The sequence below is a fragment of the Xiphophorus maculatus genome, chromosome 23, assembly GCF_002775205.1.
Source record: "Xiphophorus maculatus strain JP 163 A chromosome 23, X_maculatus-5.0-male, whole genome shotgun sequence".
Classification (NCBI taxonomy): Eukaryota; Metazoa; Chordata; class Actinopteri; order Cyprinodontiformes; family Poeciliidae; genus Xiphophorus; species Xiphophorus maculatus.
In genome coordinates, this window is record NC_036465.1 from 2,588,068 (window position 1) to 2,603,336 (window position 15,269).

General features: G+C 37.4%; 1 protein-coding gene across 7 annotated transcripts in view; it reads left to right on the plus strand.

Annotated features, from left to right (window-relative positions):
* Positions 1-3,748: 3,748 nt before the first annotated feature.
* Positions 3,749-15,269, plus strand: part of gria2 (glutamate ionotropic receptor AMPA type subunit 2) — a 49,536-nt gene continuing 38,015 nt past the window's right edge. For 4 of the 7 annotated variants that reach the window (XM_005800588.2, XM_005800586.2, XM_005800585.2 and 1 more), the window contains exons 1-2: positions 3,750-4,236; positions 4,372-4,512. In XM_005800588.2, coding sequence (XP_005800645.1) covers positions 4,152-4,236; positions 4,372-4,512 — 226 coding nt within the window. In that variant the 5' untranslated portion in view covers positions 3,750-4,151. Of the gene's footprint in view, positions 4,237-4,371; positions 4,513-15,269 lie in introns of all 7 variants that reach the window. The other 3 variants (XM_023328657.1, XM_005800584.3, XM_005800583.3) reach the window with 3 other exon arrangements.

A 15,269-nucleotide genomic window follows, 5' to 3' on the forward strand; every position in this document is an offset into this window, starting at 1 on the left:
TTGGTACGCAAAGGTGAAGATAGATTAAAGTTAAAGAGGTGATTTATTTGATAGCTATCCCTGACATGTGCAACAACCCGCTTGTTGCACAGAGCTGCTTGCGCTATTTTCCACTCTCCCTCCGCCCCTTCCGTCCTGTCACAGTTTCAGACACGCCCCTAACCACGCCCAGTTTTCCCCTGAGCTCACCTGATTGGTCCGCTATTCAGGCTGGTTCTTTTCCGGTTTGTAACGTTGGCAGGTTCCCTCCAGAAATAGAATTTAATGGATGTAAGGTAATGTTGCTACACACTCGTGTAGCAGTAGGTGGCGGTATGCATATGAAAGTTGCTTGTGATCTCCCATGATAGAAAAGAAGAAGAACTTTCCCTCCAAACTCAAACCGGGTGTTAGGAAACACCGCCGCCCGCCACCATTCCGCCCGCGCTGCCGCCCCTAACAGGAACTATTACCGTAAAAACCAAGACTGTTCAAACCCTGGCCTGTTCCTAATAGCATCACTGTCATGCTGAGAAGCTAAAATCGTCCTGGACCGATAAAAACAAACAAACAAAAAACAAACAAACAAACAAAAAAACGTCTACTTATTTGTGCCAGACTTTCCGACGTGGCAAGCCGGAAGTCTTGAAAGCGTGTGACGTCACCGAGTTAAAAGTTACTCGTAAGTCATAAATTCAATATAATTTGTGCTCCATAATGAAATTAAACGGTTGTATTTGTCCAGTGCAGATGAAAAGAATGGATTTCTGGTTCTGCTATTTGTGAGACTAACAGTGACCTGTAAGTCTATTCATCATTTGTTTGTGTGTGGTATTAGTAATTGTGAGCATTTAAATAGTATATGGGGCTTATTTATATTGTGTTCTGTTTATTCATGTTGCTGTAGGGTAAAAAAATAAATAAATCAAAATCTTTGCCTGCATATGAACTTTGGAAAAGAATTATGGACACTTTTTTGTAGAGAAGGGATTTGTGCTTATTTTGCTTATCGACATTTAAAAATACAAAACTAAGAAAAAAATGTAATTACGATGAATTATTTTTTTGTTTTTGTTTGTAAAGAAAAATGCTTTTTGTCATTAACTGTACTAAATGGTCAACACCTTTTGAAGTGTCCTTCTGTGATCAGTTACAAAAAGTACAAAAGTAAAATAACTTTGCAAATCCTAGTTGTCAGGAGGAGTCCTTGGCTGGCACCCCGTTAAAAAATAAATAACCTTGTAAACTGTCACATTGTGAGACAAAGTTTTCTTGAAATGCACACCTTGTATTAAAGGGGTTTGGATTTTCAAAATAGAAGTAATGTCAGAATAGATACAAAAAGCAGTTTTGAAATATTGTTTTAACAGGTGACTGTAAAAAGCTGACGAAACCAAATTGTTTCAACAAGAAGAAGGATTTGCTGCACTTGTTAAAACAATTTTTGGAAGGGTGAATTCAGCTTCACTAGCCGTGTTCAGGCCTGGTTACTGTCAGACCAGTAGCATGAAGAAATCACTTTAATATGACCTTCTGTAACTGACAGCATAAACGGAGCATAAAAAGGACATCTGGCCATTGGTTTGTGATCTTAAGCTCAGTGAACTGGGCTTATATAGAAGGACAGCAAGTCTACTTTTCACTGCCTAAAACAATTAAGGTTTTGAGGTGACAAAGTCAAAAGTTAGATTAAAATCTGTTTGAGATGCTCTAGCTTTTTGTTGGTTCTCATTTGAAAACCCTCCAACGTGGCTGAATTAAGATGATTCTGCAAAAAACAGTGGGTCAAAATTTCTCCACAGCAATTGTCATTTGTAAATACTTGATGGCAGTTGTTGCTGTGGCTCAACCAGTTAGCAGGGCATTGAATTCCATAATAAGGCTCGGGTAGGTTAACACTGAACAGCCACTGTGACAAGAGCAGTCTCAGTACTGTGTTGAGCTCATAACTGGACTGAAAGCTGTCAGTGTTCAGAGGCGTCAGCAGAAATGCAGACTGGAAGAACCACAATGCTGCTGTTTTTGGGTTCAGCGCAGCATTCAACACTGTTGACCATGGATTATTACTGGAGCGACTGAAGAACTGGGTTGAACTTTCTGGTACAGTAGTCAACTGGTTTGAGTCCAGAGCAGGGCTGTCATGATAGTGGGGTGTTTGGATTTTGGTTTTCTTCTGTTTGCATTTTGCCAGTTTCCTTCTTTATTTACTTTCGTATTTTCTGAATTCATTGTTGCTCAAAAGTCTTGCCATATTTAGTTTATTACTATTGCTGTATAGGTTGGTTCCTTTCTTAGTGAGTCTAAATGTTTTCTTTATTGTGTTCTGCATTTAAATTTAGTTTTCATAGATTAGTGCTAGCCTTCTCTTGGTTTATAGTTTGTCCTTTTTGGCTTCTCTTGTGTTCATTGTTCATGTTTCCTCATTATGCTTGCTTGGCTTCTCTCACAGCTGCACCCCATTTTCATTCAACCACTTGTGTCTTGTCAGTAATCAAGCTTTATGTCTCGTTTGCCTCCTGTGGTTTTGTAAGTCTCCATTTTATTCATCATTAAAATTCTCAGTTGTCTTCCAGCCAGTTTCCACACTTAGATCCTATAACATGCAAGAACTTGTTTGTGTCAGTGGGTAACTTTTGGCATTGGCAAATAAAAAAAAAGAAGAAAAATCACATGTTGAGTTTCCCAAAGTTCCTTCCTGGGATTCTTCTTATTTAATATTGACATGCTTCTGCTAGATAAGATTATAGCAAATAACATAAGTTACTGGGCTGCACAATGGAGCAGCAAGAAGGTCCTGGGTTTGAATCTCAGCCTGGGGTCTTTCTGGAGTTTGCATGTTCTCCCTGTGCATGCGGCTTCCTCCCACAATCCAAAAACATGGCTGTCAGGTTGATTGGTCTCCATAAATTCTCCTTAGGTGTGAGTGTGTGATGCACTGATGACCTGTCCAGGGTGTACCTCACCTGTTGACCGCTTGAAGATAGGCACCAACACCCCTCACAACCCCAGGAGGGATAAGTGCGGTTATGATTTGCAAAAATCACGGATGATTTTTGCAAATTAAGCATGGTTTGCTTGCATGGATGTGCCATAACTGTTTTTAATTAGAATAAAAAGGAAAAAAACTGAAGCTATTATCTTTGGACTAAAGGAGGAACGATCAACAGTCAGCAAACTGCTGATTACAACTGGAAACTGGTAATCAGGCCTGAAATTTGAGTATAATGATGGACTCGGATTCATCATTATATAAAGTTCTTTTATATGAACTTTCAGACATGAAATTACAAAGTCGGTCTTCTATCAATTAATTCTGGCTCCCAGTAGGCCAGAGAATAGATTTTGAAATACTTCTGTCAGTGTAGAAATCACTGATTGGCTGAACAAAAAATACTGTGGTGTTTTGTGTGATTTTGTGTGAAAACAAAATCAGTTGTGATTTTGTTTTCACACCTCTGCATGTTGCAAATAACTGCAAGTAAATCCCCTCGGGATATCGCCTCAGAACAGGAAATTGTGATAACGGCTTTATAAAAACACTCAGTCGACTCGAAAATGAAAAATTTCTTCATATTTTTAAAGAGTGTCTTATTTAAGGGTCCAGTTGTCTGATGAAAACAAATAAATATGATTTAACTTCCCTTAATGACGCTATAGTGTCATGACTGAACAATGTTCACCGATCTCCTGTGTGATCATGTGCACTGAAACCCAGAGGCGAAAACAAAAACTGAATTGCTTGAGCAGGAGCTTCCGTTCCCATTTATTCAGAGGTCGGCGTGTTGTTTGGTCTCCATGTGGCTGACTTTCGGATCTTTTCGTGTCTGTCCGCCTTCTCATTAACATTCCTCAGTTGTGGGTGTGATACCGAGAAGATCTCCGACGCGCGGAGCGGAGACGCGCACCGGCTCCGTGCGTTCAGAAGAGGCGCAGCTGCCGGTGGAAGGGGAGTGACGAGGAGGAGCGGAAAAAGAGACAGCAGAACCTCACCGCCGGCGACCATTCCTCTACTGGTGTCATTTACCTGCTACAAAACGCACATTTCAGGAAGACTTCCTCTTATTTTCTCTCCGAGGCTAAAGGTTCTTAATATGTTCTGGATCTAACGCCTCCAAAGAGAAACAAGGGAAGACCAGACTCATCTGGTGGATGTGGACACCTGAACTGTAGACATGGGAAATATAGTGAATTTATTTGTTTCTATTCTTCTGATTTTATGGGTCTGCGCTTTTGGGGGCTCGCCCAGTGTTCAAATTGGTGAGTCTCTAACTCATTCAGACAAAAGAAAATTGGGTTAAATAATTTTGCATAAAATAAAATTATGAATTTTGGTCGCTAAATCTGTCATGTTGTTTTTGTGGAAGTGTAACAGGCTTTTTGTCATAATTTCAGGGGGACTTTTTCCAAGGGGCGCAGATCAAGAGTACAGCGCGTTTCGGATAGGAATGGTTCAATTTGGAACCTCGGAATTCAGACTGACACCCCATATTGACAATCTGGAGGTTGCCAACAGTTTCGCTGTGACCAACTGTTGTAAGTAAAAATATCTTTAGTCTTATTATTTTTTTACTAAAATCTAGTGGGAGTATGACACTCACAAAACTATTATGGTCATTCTTCAGAACATCATAGTTTTCAATATTCTAAATTAATAAGAGATTGTCAAAGCTTTCTTATCTATATTCTGTCTGCAAACACGCTGAGCCTGTGAGCTGGGGAGTTGAGGATGAACAGCGCTGAGTAGCCAGGGGAAAGTTGGTTTCCACAGTAACCGTCACATCAATACCATTTTCAGTCTTTCACGTTCATTAGAAGAGGCTACACAATAAAAAAATGCCAATCATAAAAGTTCTGTTATTCAGGTTTAAAACATCTTAGCAGTCCTTTTCAAAGGCTAATCAATATTTTCTAGATACATTTGATTCTCTATTAATCTTTTCATTTTGCATAATTAAAAACGGGACATCTTGCATTTTTACACCATCTCCCAACTTTAACAACGTCTTCTGTCATGTTTCAGGACAGGAATCTGAGGTAAAAAGTTACTGAGGCAGATTTTTTTCTCCCTCATGTCTTTTCTCAGCTCAGGAGGAGCGCTGTTCACCCAGGGTTGGAGAACAGCCCACATGCACAGATAGAGACAGACATTCTCGGTGCCTGTGACACACTCTGACACGGCTAATGAGGGCTGATATGAAGCGATTAATTAAAAGCCGATGCACTGAAGGATTTCCTATGCATTGCTTAATTGCCAGAACGGCCATTAGTCTGATTTGAATCCCTACTTTTGGTCCAAACGAAGGTTTCCAGTCACAATTTAAGCTGTGACTTCACTTTGAGACATTTCCTCCTCAGAGTTTATGTAAGAATCGGCTCTGTTCTCCTGACAGATTTATTTTAAACTGCTGCAGCAAATAGGTCGCTATATTTCGTACATTCATTAGGTGGTTGCCAAGCGACTGCTGCTCTCAACAGTCCCTTAAACATAAATCAAAGGCTTCTCATTGGTGCGAGCACTGGTCCAATCGATCCCATTTCCATATAAAACCTTCCTGCTTGAAGATGCTCAGTGCGTCCAACAGATCACAGCGAGAGTCGTGTGTTTTGTGCTCAGATGATTTCTTCTTGTTGGTTACAAGAACTTGACAGCATTGCCTTTTCTGATGGGTGGGAACCAGCTCTGAGTCTATGCTTTAAGAGTTAGAAATATGTATTATTAGGTACTGTTGGGTGTTTATAGTAGTGGGAGGAGATTACATAAGAGAATATGGTGTTAATATGCATTTCTAAGTCATATATAACAATTTATGTAAAACATCAGGTATATTTGTGGATGTTTTTCAACTTTTCCCTTCTCAACAGGTGTGTTTTGGGGAGAAATGACTCATGAACAGAAAAGATGGAAATCTTAAAAGTTTCTTACAATAACCATAATATTATCAATTATGATTGAACTTAGGACATTCTCATTTATCAAAATGACATTAATAGCTTTAGTCTTGAGTTTCATTTTTGTTGCTTTACCAGAATATCATCTTCAATTTCTTTCTGTTCTTATTGATGAAACTTATTTAAGGGTTAAATCATCCGACTAGAAAACACTAGCGGTCTCTGGTGACAAACTGCAGGACTGGTTCATCTCAGCATCAGCAGCTGCTGCTTATAAATGCAGACATGGACGAAATGAGTGGATTGATGTTGATCATGTGATGTTGAGCTGATTTACAGGCTGTCACCTGGTCTGACAGTCAGTAGAAGCATTGTTTGAGTCCCCATGGATTTATTTGGTGGCTTTTTGTGAACTCTGTCTTCATATTAATTGAGTTCTTGAGTGGGAGTTGAGAAGAGGAGGGGTGATGCTGGCTGTGGTGAGGAGGTGTGCATGCAGGGAGGGGGCGTGTGGGGAGGTTTTAAAAGCCAGTAGATGGCAGTCTGCCTCACCATCCATGGTGGACTGTGAATTACAGCACTTAAACACCACCGCTTCGCCTTTTGTTCAAATGTGCTCCACAAAACTGCATTTAGGTGAGAATAAAGGGAGAAATATGAAGCTGTAAAAGCAACGACATGTTCTGATAGGCTTTCTGTTACGTAATAGCACACTTCAAACCACAGGGAAGAGAGGTACTTTGGCATTCATTAATCAGCCTACGATAAAGGAAGATATTAAATGGCAGAAAAGGTACAACTTTATATCAGTGTTTTAAACTCATGATAAAATTTGCTCAACATATAAACTTATGAACAACAATGATCATAAACAGTGCCACACAATGCTTCAGATTTCCTCTTAATCTAACCAAAAACATTTTAATACCAACGATAACCTGTCTAAATTCAAAAAGCAGTTTTTGAACAGTTTATTTAGAGATAAAAGCTATCTGAATTAGCATGCCCTAATGTGGGGAAAGTAATTGCCCCCTAGACCTAACAGCTGTTTGTATCACTCTTTGTTATGGCAAATGTCCCCAAAAATGTTTATGATGGTGGAATGTTGTCTCATGTTTCTATGCAGTATTGCTTTAATTCAGCCATGTTGGAGGGTTGTCTAACATGAACAGTCTGTTTAAGGTCATACTACAACATCGAAATGAGATTTTTAGCCCCTTTTCTACCTAAAGAGGACCGGATGCTGATATGTTTTTGAAATTTGTCTTGATGCACAACCAAAGTGGGTCTAAGTTTAAGGACACAAGCTGATTGCTGGATTTTCTCATTGAATATGTTTTACCAACAAGCAGGACTTTGGTCATGTGAGATGGGTATCTGTGTTATTTTTGGCCTTGGGCCTGTCCCATACTGGTAATTTCTGCTAAGTTTCATTTGTTATTGTCCAATCATGAACTCTGACCTTAGTTGAGGCAAGTGTGGCCTGCATGCTGCAAAAACATAAAATATCACCAAGTAGTTTTGGTCTAGTTTCTAGTTTGTTGGGGGGGGTTTCACTTGAAATAAGAGAAAATTAACTTACAAATAGTTTTTCAGAAAGATATAGGAGCTTGTTTTAAGTAGATAATTTCTTAATCTTTATGGAAAAGGAGAAATTTTACTGGCAGATTATTTCACTTATAAGAAAAAGGCTTGTTTTAAAAAAAGCAGTGCAGTGCTTTAGACGTTGTTCTGGGTTAGTTTTTGGCCTTTTGGACGAGCCACTGATAAGTTATTGGAGTAATTTTTGAGGCCAGCCACTTCTGGGAAGGTTCTGTATTTAAACATAATGGCTCTTTCTCTGATTCATTGAAGATCCACAGCAGATGTCAGTTGGTTTGCTTCTCATTTGTTCTTGATGTTCTTTAAATTGGTGCTTTTCTTTCCATTAGCCTACTTCATGTTCTACTTAAATGATCTGTTCATTGTACAAGTCTGGAACCGGACCCAACTTTACAAAAAACATAGCTAAACACAGATGATTTATTATGTAAATCTTCATTTGAAATTGACATTTTGTATTTACGATGGTTATCTTTGTCTTTTGTTGAAATTTGTTAGATCTGAAATTCCTATGACCCAAAAATATGGGAAAAAAATGCAGTACTTCAGTACTGTAAGAATGAGGCATGTGTAATATGATTTGATTTTTTTACCTGTTTATATTGTGAAAGCTGCTGACTTATTTCAGCTTTTAATTAACTATAGTCTTTTATTTCACAGCGTAACTGTCTGAGTTCCTTTCAGACTTATGAAACTCTCGCTGCTCTATGCCTGTGCAGAAGCATACTTCATCAACACAATGTGTCAGAGACAGTGGGTGGCAGAATGACACATTTCTCCATCAATAACAGTTCATCTGGGCAGCCCTGCATCTGCTGCCAGCACCAGGGGAGTCATTCTGACCATGTATATATGTGTGTATGTGCAGTACTGTTGATGCACTTTCCCCCTAAAGCAATAAATCTAAAGACTTCCTGGATTAGAGCCACCTCTTAATCCTGAAAATGACATGAACAACCTAAAGCTGCTTTTCACTGTTGTGGGGGAGCAGGATAGCCACATTTTTTTTTAATGTTTCGTCTTGTTTCCTTGAACTTTTCCATTAACTAATTTTTAAACAGTTGTGGTAGTTCAACTTAGAATACAGGGATATGGCTCAACACAGTGCAAACCTGGAACAAAACTTGTTAGACCTGAGACTGGAAGAGGTTCACCTTCCAGCAAGATAACAAAATACAAAATGTATCCAAAACGGCAAAGGAATATCAAGCATATCAGGATTTTTAACGGTATAGTCAAAGTCCAGGGCCAAAGCCAATTTATTGTAATTTGAAAAGGAAATAAAAAAATAATAATTCTTGATGAGTCGGGCTGATAGAAATGTCCAAAAAAACCTGCAGCTATAATTGGCCAAAAGGGTAAATCCTGACTGACTGCACACTTTTTAGTTCAAAAATTGTTAAAATATAAGGCCATATACTGTACCACTCCTCTATGTTGGTCCAGTGTTAGTTTATTTATTCATATTTCTTAAGTTTGAATGTTTTCTTGTTAAATTTAGTAAATATATTGTGTGTAATGTTGAGGATAGAACATTAGCAGTGACGTACATTTCTGGTTTAACCAGTTGTCTCCATGTTTTTTTTTCTGACTAATAATGTTTTCAGCTTACATTTTTAAATAAGCTTAATCAGTTTGAGAAGATTTAAAATTTTGGATAAAAACACAATAAATATAAAAATGATTATGATGTAGTTTCTGAATGGTGGTGGGAATTTGAAACTGAGACCCTGAAAACCTTTATTATGGAAAGTTGTACAAAGGTTTTCATCCATTCACCTTCTGTTATTATTTAAATTAAAAGTCTACAAAATGAAATTACTTACTGAACTTTTCAAATGAATCCTCTTCAATGAAAAGTAAGGGAACACAAGCAAACTAAGGCCTGAACACTTAGTAAATCTTGCACTCTCTGGCATGCAGTCACAATTTGAAAATGTTTCTCTGAAAGTGGGAACAATCAAATTTTTTATTACCTAAGCAGATACCAGAAGTGTTATTTTGTAATTTTCTTCCATTTCTTTGTCTTATTGGACAACTGATGTGAAACAATTGCAGCAGGATATTTCTGATATTGAATATTGGGAGCATGGGAAATTGCTAAAAGTTTTCCTTTGTAAAACTGTACAAATTGATAGTAAAGCAGCAAAGCGTGAAAACAATTCTTTGCAGGTTCTGGGGTAATTCTTCTATTGTTGGAGCTGGATGATCACCTAAATCCATTTTAAGGGGTTAGGTGTGATGAGGTGTTCTAAACTGCACAGTTTAAAAGCCTGCAACCTGAAAAAGTGAAAGAGTGGAAAACGAAGCTGAAAACATGAATCCAAAGTCTCTGATAAAAATATTTCATTCTCATTTCATATTTTAGGAGGATCACTTGTTGAACCTAAAATTTTGAAAATATTTCATTATAAGTTTTGTTAAAGATCACAAGAAATCAATACCAAACAGTTATCAGAAAGCCAACAGATTTTAATCTTTCTCAGTAGGTCCCTTTCCCAATTCTATGTTCTCTCTACTCCTCTCATCCTGAAGAAACAGAAGGATTTTACAGTGCATATGTTTGCTTTTGCATTTGTTTGCCATATAAACTGGGAGTCTATGTGCTGCAACAGCAAGTCTCAGTGCCTTCATTCCTGACATTCATCTTTACTGAGGCCAAGTGAGGGCAAAGAGGTCTTTGACAGCCAGCTGCCCATTTAACACTTCAAAGTTCCTGTTTGTCATGGCTGAATCATGTCACACTGCAATTTCATACATTTGAATGCACATAGCCTTTCATGAACGCATGATTTCAGGGACCTGGTCAAATGATCAAAAGGAGAAACCTTCCTTATATGCGCTACCGGGAATTGGTTAAAGCCAATTTATTGTTCACACCTAATTAAGAGCATCTCCGCCATTTCACAGAGAGTGTTGAAATGGTAAATGAGCCTAGCAGCTGGCTGGTCAAAAAAATAAAAAGAGGCCAAAAAGCCTCTGCGGATCTTGGCTTGCCCTGAATACAGCCCCCCAACCGAGCCTTTATCGCTGTGTCCTTCAAAAGTTCCAGCTAAGGATACAGGAAGATTCAGAGGTCTACATTTATATCTACATTTTCTCAGTATGGAAATGCCTTTGCTGTTTGCTGTTTGGGAATATATGTTGTATTTGATTTAGTGGAAGTAGCCAGAACTTATGAACACTTCTAGTTTACACAAACTACGTCTAAAACTAGAGAAGGGGGCTTTTGAATGTATGATTTATGATGGCAAACACAGTGATAAGATAAGACATTTAGGTGTTGTGGTATATTACCTTGTAAGGGAAATTTAAAATTTTACAGTGTGATGCTCAGAAAAAACCCAACAAAAAAACCAACATCTTTATCCTGAGGTTTGTACCGGAAATATAATAAATATCTATAAAAGTTTATATTGTTTCCATAAAACATCCTTAAACCTCCCAAGATACTACATTTCTATTGATTGTGGTTCTGATTATGATTTGGATCAGCTACTTTATTGAGATATGAGAGATGATGACCTCTGATCCAATCAAAATGACTCTAAATGACCTCTTGCAGGTGGATAAAATCGACACACATTTCCTTAAAACAGATGATGAAACAAATTGACACTTGGTTTATATTAAATGTCCAATGACTCATTTTTGTTACTAAAAGAGACAAAACAGACTAAAAACAGGCAAAAATGCATAGTGTAAATGGTAAAATGAATGTTGGAGTTATTGTATGATTATCCAGCATTCAGTACCTGCAGCAGCACAGTCACACAGAAGTCAAAATTTGATTTAATTTGGTTTTTAATGAACCCCAGCTTACAAAAAAAGCTGATTGTGTTTAATTTGAACCTGAGCCTACACACGCTGCTGCTGGCAATAAAGAGAAGGAGTTTCCTTTAACAAGGAGAGGCCTGGAGCCAAGCTGAAGGATGATTGTTGCAATCAATTCAGTTTTACTGGTTGAATCTTTCCTCCAATGAAAAATGTGAGGAATGATATTGTCAAATATCATATGTCATCACCAGACTGATTACACATGTTGAATAAGTATATAAAACAAAAATATGAGTTACTTCTCTGAATATCTTTATTTTGAGAGAGAAAATAACTCCATGTTCAGAATGATGTCATTTCCTGTTAATGATCTATCTCAGCATCTGCCTTAAAGCACAAAGATAAAGACTGAGCACAGACTTGGAATGTAAAAGTTTAAATCTTTACCCTTGCATCTCCTCCATTGCAACTATGATCTAAAAGATAAAATCTCATTTAGTTCAACTGTAAAATGATACAAAACAGGATTTATTCTAACCTTCTCAAAGGGGTTAAATACAGCAGATCATTTGTCAGAAATGAAGATGTTAGGCTAGTTGCTGCTGACATGCCAAGTTCATCTATTAATAATAAAGATTATCCTTTTATAAAGTCCTCATTTTTACTTGTGTTTAGAGAACAAGAATAAATATTCACATGTTTAAGGCCTTTATGGAATATTTAACAACTGTTGATCTTTCAGTCATCTTGAAAATTATTTTCAGTTCTTTTATTTTTATTTTTTCATAATTTAAGACAGAAACTGAGGGATTCTCATTGGCATTCAGAGAGGAGATTCTGTCCTTATCATGCTGGTGATTAAGATTTCATTTTGTTGTGTTCTTGGGGTGTTCCTGTCAAACCTGGCTGCACTTTATGATGCTTTCTTGTTTGCTTGGCTGCAAATGTATAAGCAGAGTTGAGTGGATCGACAAAGGAGAGATGTAAAAATTATGGGGTGGAAGGGTTGTAAAGTTTTATCTACTAGCAAAACTTAAACACTAAGCAAATCTAAGAAGTTTTTAAGAGGAGTTTGTTTTACAAACGGCAGCATGATGCAGGATAAATGTGGAGGAAACCAGATAACTAAGATAGTTATAATGCTAACCCTAAAAAGGACAGAAAAACAAACAATTCACACATTATTAAACAATAGTACAGAAAAATTGTATCATGACTGCTTAGCAAAGACACTCATCACTACTTTTCACAAGGATGGTAGGAAACAAAAATGTTATCTTTTTATAGAGTGGTGTATCCAGTCTCATTGATGAAAAACTTGGTGGAAGGAAAAAGTGTGCCAGATGAGCTGCAAGAATTTTAAAGGTTTCAGAGAAATTCCCAAGGTATGGACTGCAGCCGGTCAGGCTACCACACAAATGTACTAATGACATGTTTTACATCTGTCACATCCATCATGCTGAGCCACTGCTGAACCTGATAAAATGCCTGATGCGTTTGTTGCATGGACTCTGGTTGCAGTCCAAGCCAAATTATTGAATGAGCTCTGCTTCAGTCCTCTGAATTTGGAGGTTAGCTCTCCTGCTTGGGCATCACTTTGTGCTGCTCTCTGCCAGCTGTTTTTAATAGACCTTATTTGTTGTTTTAGATGTATGAGAAATTGGACTTTGTTTGTTCATTAACTGCAAGACATAATAAGAAGTCAGGTGTAAGAAAAGAATGGTTGAAAGTTTTAATTCTGTGTGTAATTCATTCAAATGTGTTAATTTTTATGATGTTCTAACTAATATAGATGTGTAATTGATTTCCATCTATTCACAGATATTTCTGAAGAACTCAGTTTGCCTGTTTGCAGATTTTTTTTTATTGATCACATCTAAGAAATGCAGCTTGGGAAGCTCAAAAACACCTCGACTCAATCCCACTTGACATTCTATTAGCTGGCCTTTGCAACGAAGGAAAACTGAAGATGTTGGCTTCTTTGGTTTGGCCAAAATGGTTTCTACTTTTAATGCATATTAGGATCAATTTGGTGTTTGGAAATGTTAAAATAGGCACTTAGACATGTCTTTAGAGGGTGGTAGTCTATGTTAGAAAATATTATCACGTGGCACTAATTAGCGTTGCAAATACCAACTGTTCTTATTTTTAGAGTAAGGTGAACAGTTCCTCCTCTATCTGATTCTCTGCAGGTTTGACTTTTGTTAGCTTTGCTAGCATAGATGTTCTTTAAAATAATTGCATCTGTCTCCTCCAAACATGCTAGGCAACTTAAATAGAATACTGATGGGAAGATTTCCTCTCTGGTTGACACTTTTTCTACAGAGCCTTATTTAACCAGCTCATTTAAAGCTTTGATCCATTTGCAGCGTTTCCTTGTGGTGTCAGCGGTTCTGTTAGCTAGCCTCGTGTCAGCTTGGTAGACACTTGCATTGTTCTTTTGTAACAACCTTCTTTCCCTGATGGTCTTTGTTTGAACAAAATGTTTCATCTGGACTGTAGCCAACACATCCCGGATGCTTTTGTCATGTCACTTAGCTTTTCCACAAACATGCAGACTTTGTGAGCATGTTTCAAAACTTGACACCAATGTACACAGCCCTCGTTGGACATTTTCTCTGTCTTAAATTGGGGTTTTACAGAAACTGATTTCTTTGTTTTTCTGTTTGCATACATTATATATTTATGCTTGCACAAATCCTGCAAATTAGAAACAGCAGTACATTATTCTCTTGTTACTTTCTTACAATATAGTTGATTAATATTAAACGTGTGTGCATGCTTCTGTCGTCAGTTTTTGGAGTTTTAGGTGATTAGGAGGCTTTTTTAGACATGCTCCTGCACTGATGCTCAGCTGCTTTGATCTGCCAGAGTGTTTGTCTTCATTCAACGAAGCTCATGTGTTTTTCCTGGTGCCCTGTAAAGTCAGGGACTGTAAGTGGTTTCTTTGAAATTCTCAGACAGACATGAATTCAACTGAGGAAAGAAGATTAGGAACCTTTCAGAGCACAGAGTTTTGTTTTTTAATGAAAAGTGCATATTTATGTTTTTATACCAAGACGTCTTCTCTCTGGTTGTTTAAAATTTTCTCTGTTTTGTTGAATCTTTCTGAGACTAAAACTCCCTCATCAGATTTTAGTCTTTCAAAATTAATATTATACTCTATAATTTATAATATACTTTCCGTTTTTAAAATATGTATTTTACGTGGAGTTTCCTCTGATCTACTCCTAGTTAAAGGTATATACAACTTCAATCACCACTGCTAGTGTCTGCAGTTTGTCTCTATCAGGACACTTCTAGGATATTTCTCCCCAGATATTTGACCACTGTTCTAATCAAAGTTGATGTTTCAGTTTTAGTGTCATTGACCCATTGGGACACCCATTGTTTCCCCTGTTTGGCTGACATCAAGTCAGACAATCACCATAATTCTGTGACCATTGTGCTGGACAGTATGTGCAGTGTACATAGGTTTGAAAACTTTACCTTGATTCCTCCAAACTATTTTTACATTGCTGTTGTGAAACATCTCAATCTCTGCAAATTTTGACCTTACAATATTTCTCCATAAGGTAATTGACTTTCCATGAAGATATGTACATTTCAGATGCTTTGAAGATTTTAACTTTAAAGAAAGAGAGGAGAGAAGAAAGACATTTCAGTTTGTGATAGGCTTGACCTTAACTGTTTCCAGGATATTCCTGAGAATCCTGAGAAGTTTTATTTGGTCAGACACTTCAGACTTTTACATAACTGATTCTCTCAAAGGACAATGACCCGAAACACACATCATAGTTGGTATTGGAATGGATGAAGAAGGCTCACATTAATATTTACTGTGATGCTGAGCCCAACTGTTTTGAAAATTTATAAACTTTGCTTAAAAGCTTGATTAAGGAAACATCATCCTTATATAAGCTCCACTGATTATGTCCTATTGAGTGGTAAATATCCAATCAGAATCCTGCCACACCTTTGCTCATAGATAGTTGTGTTTTCTTTGCAGCTTATTAAATAAC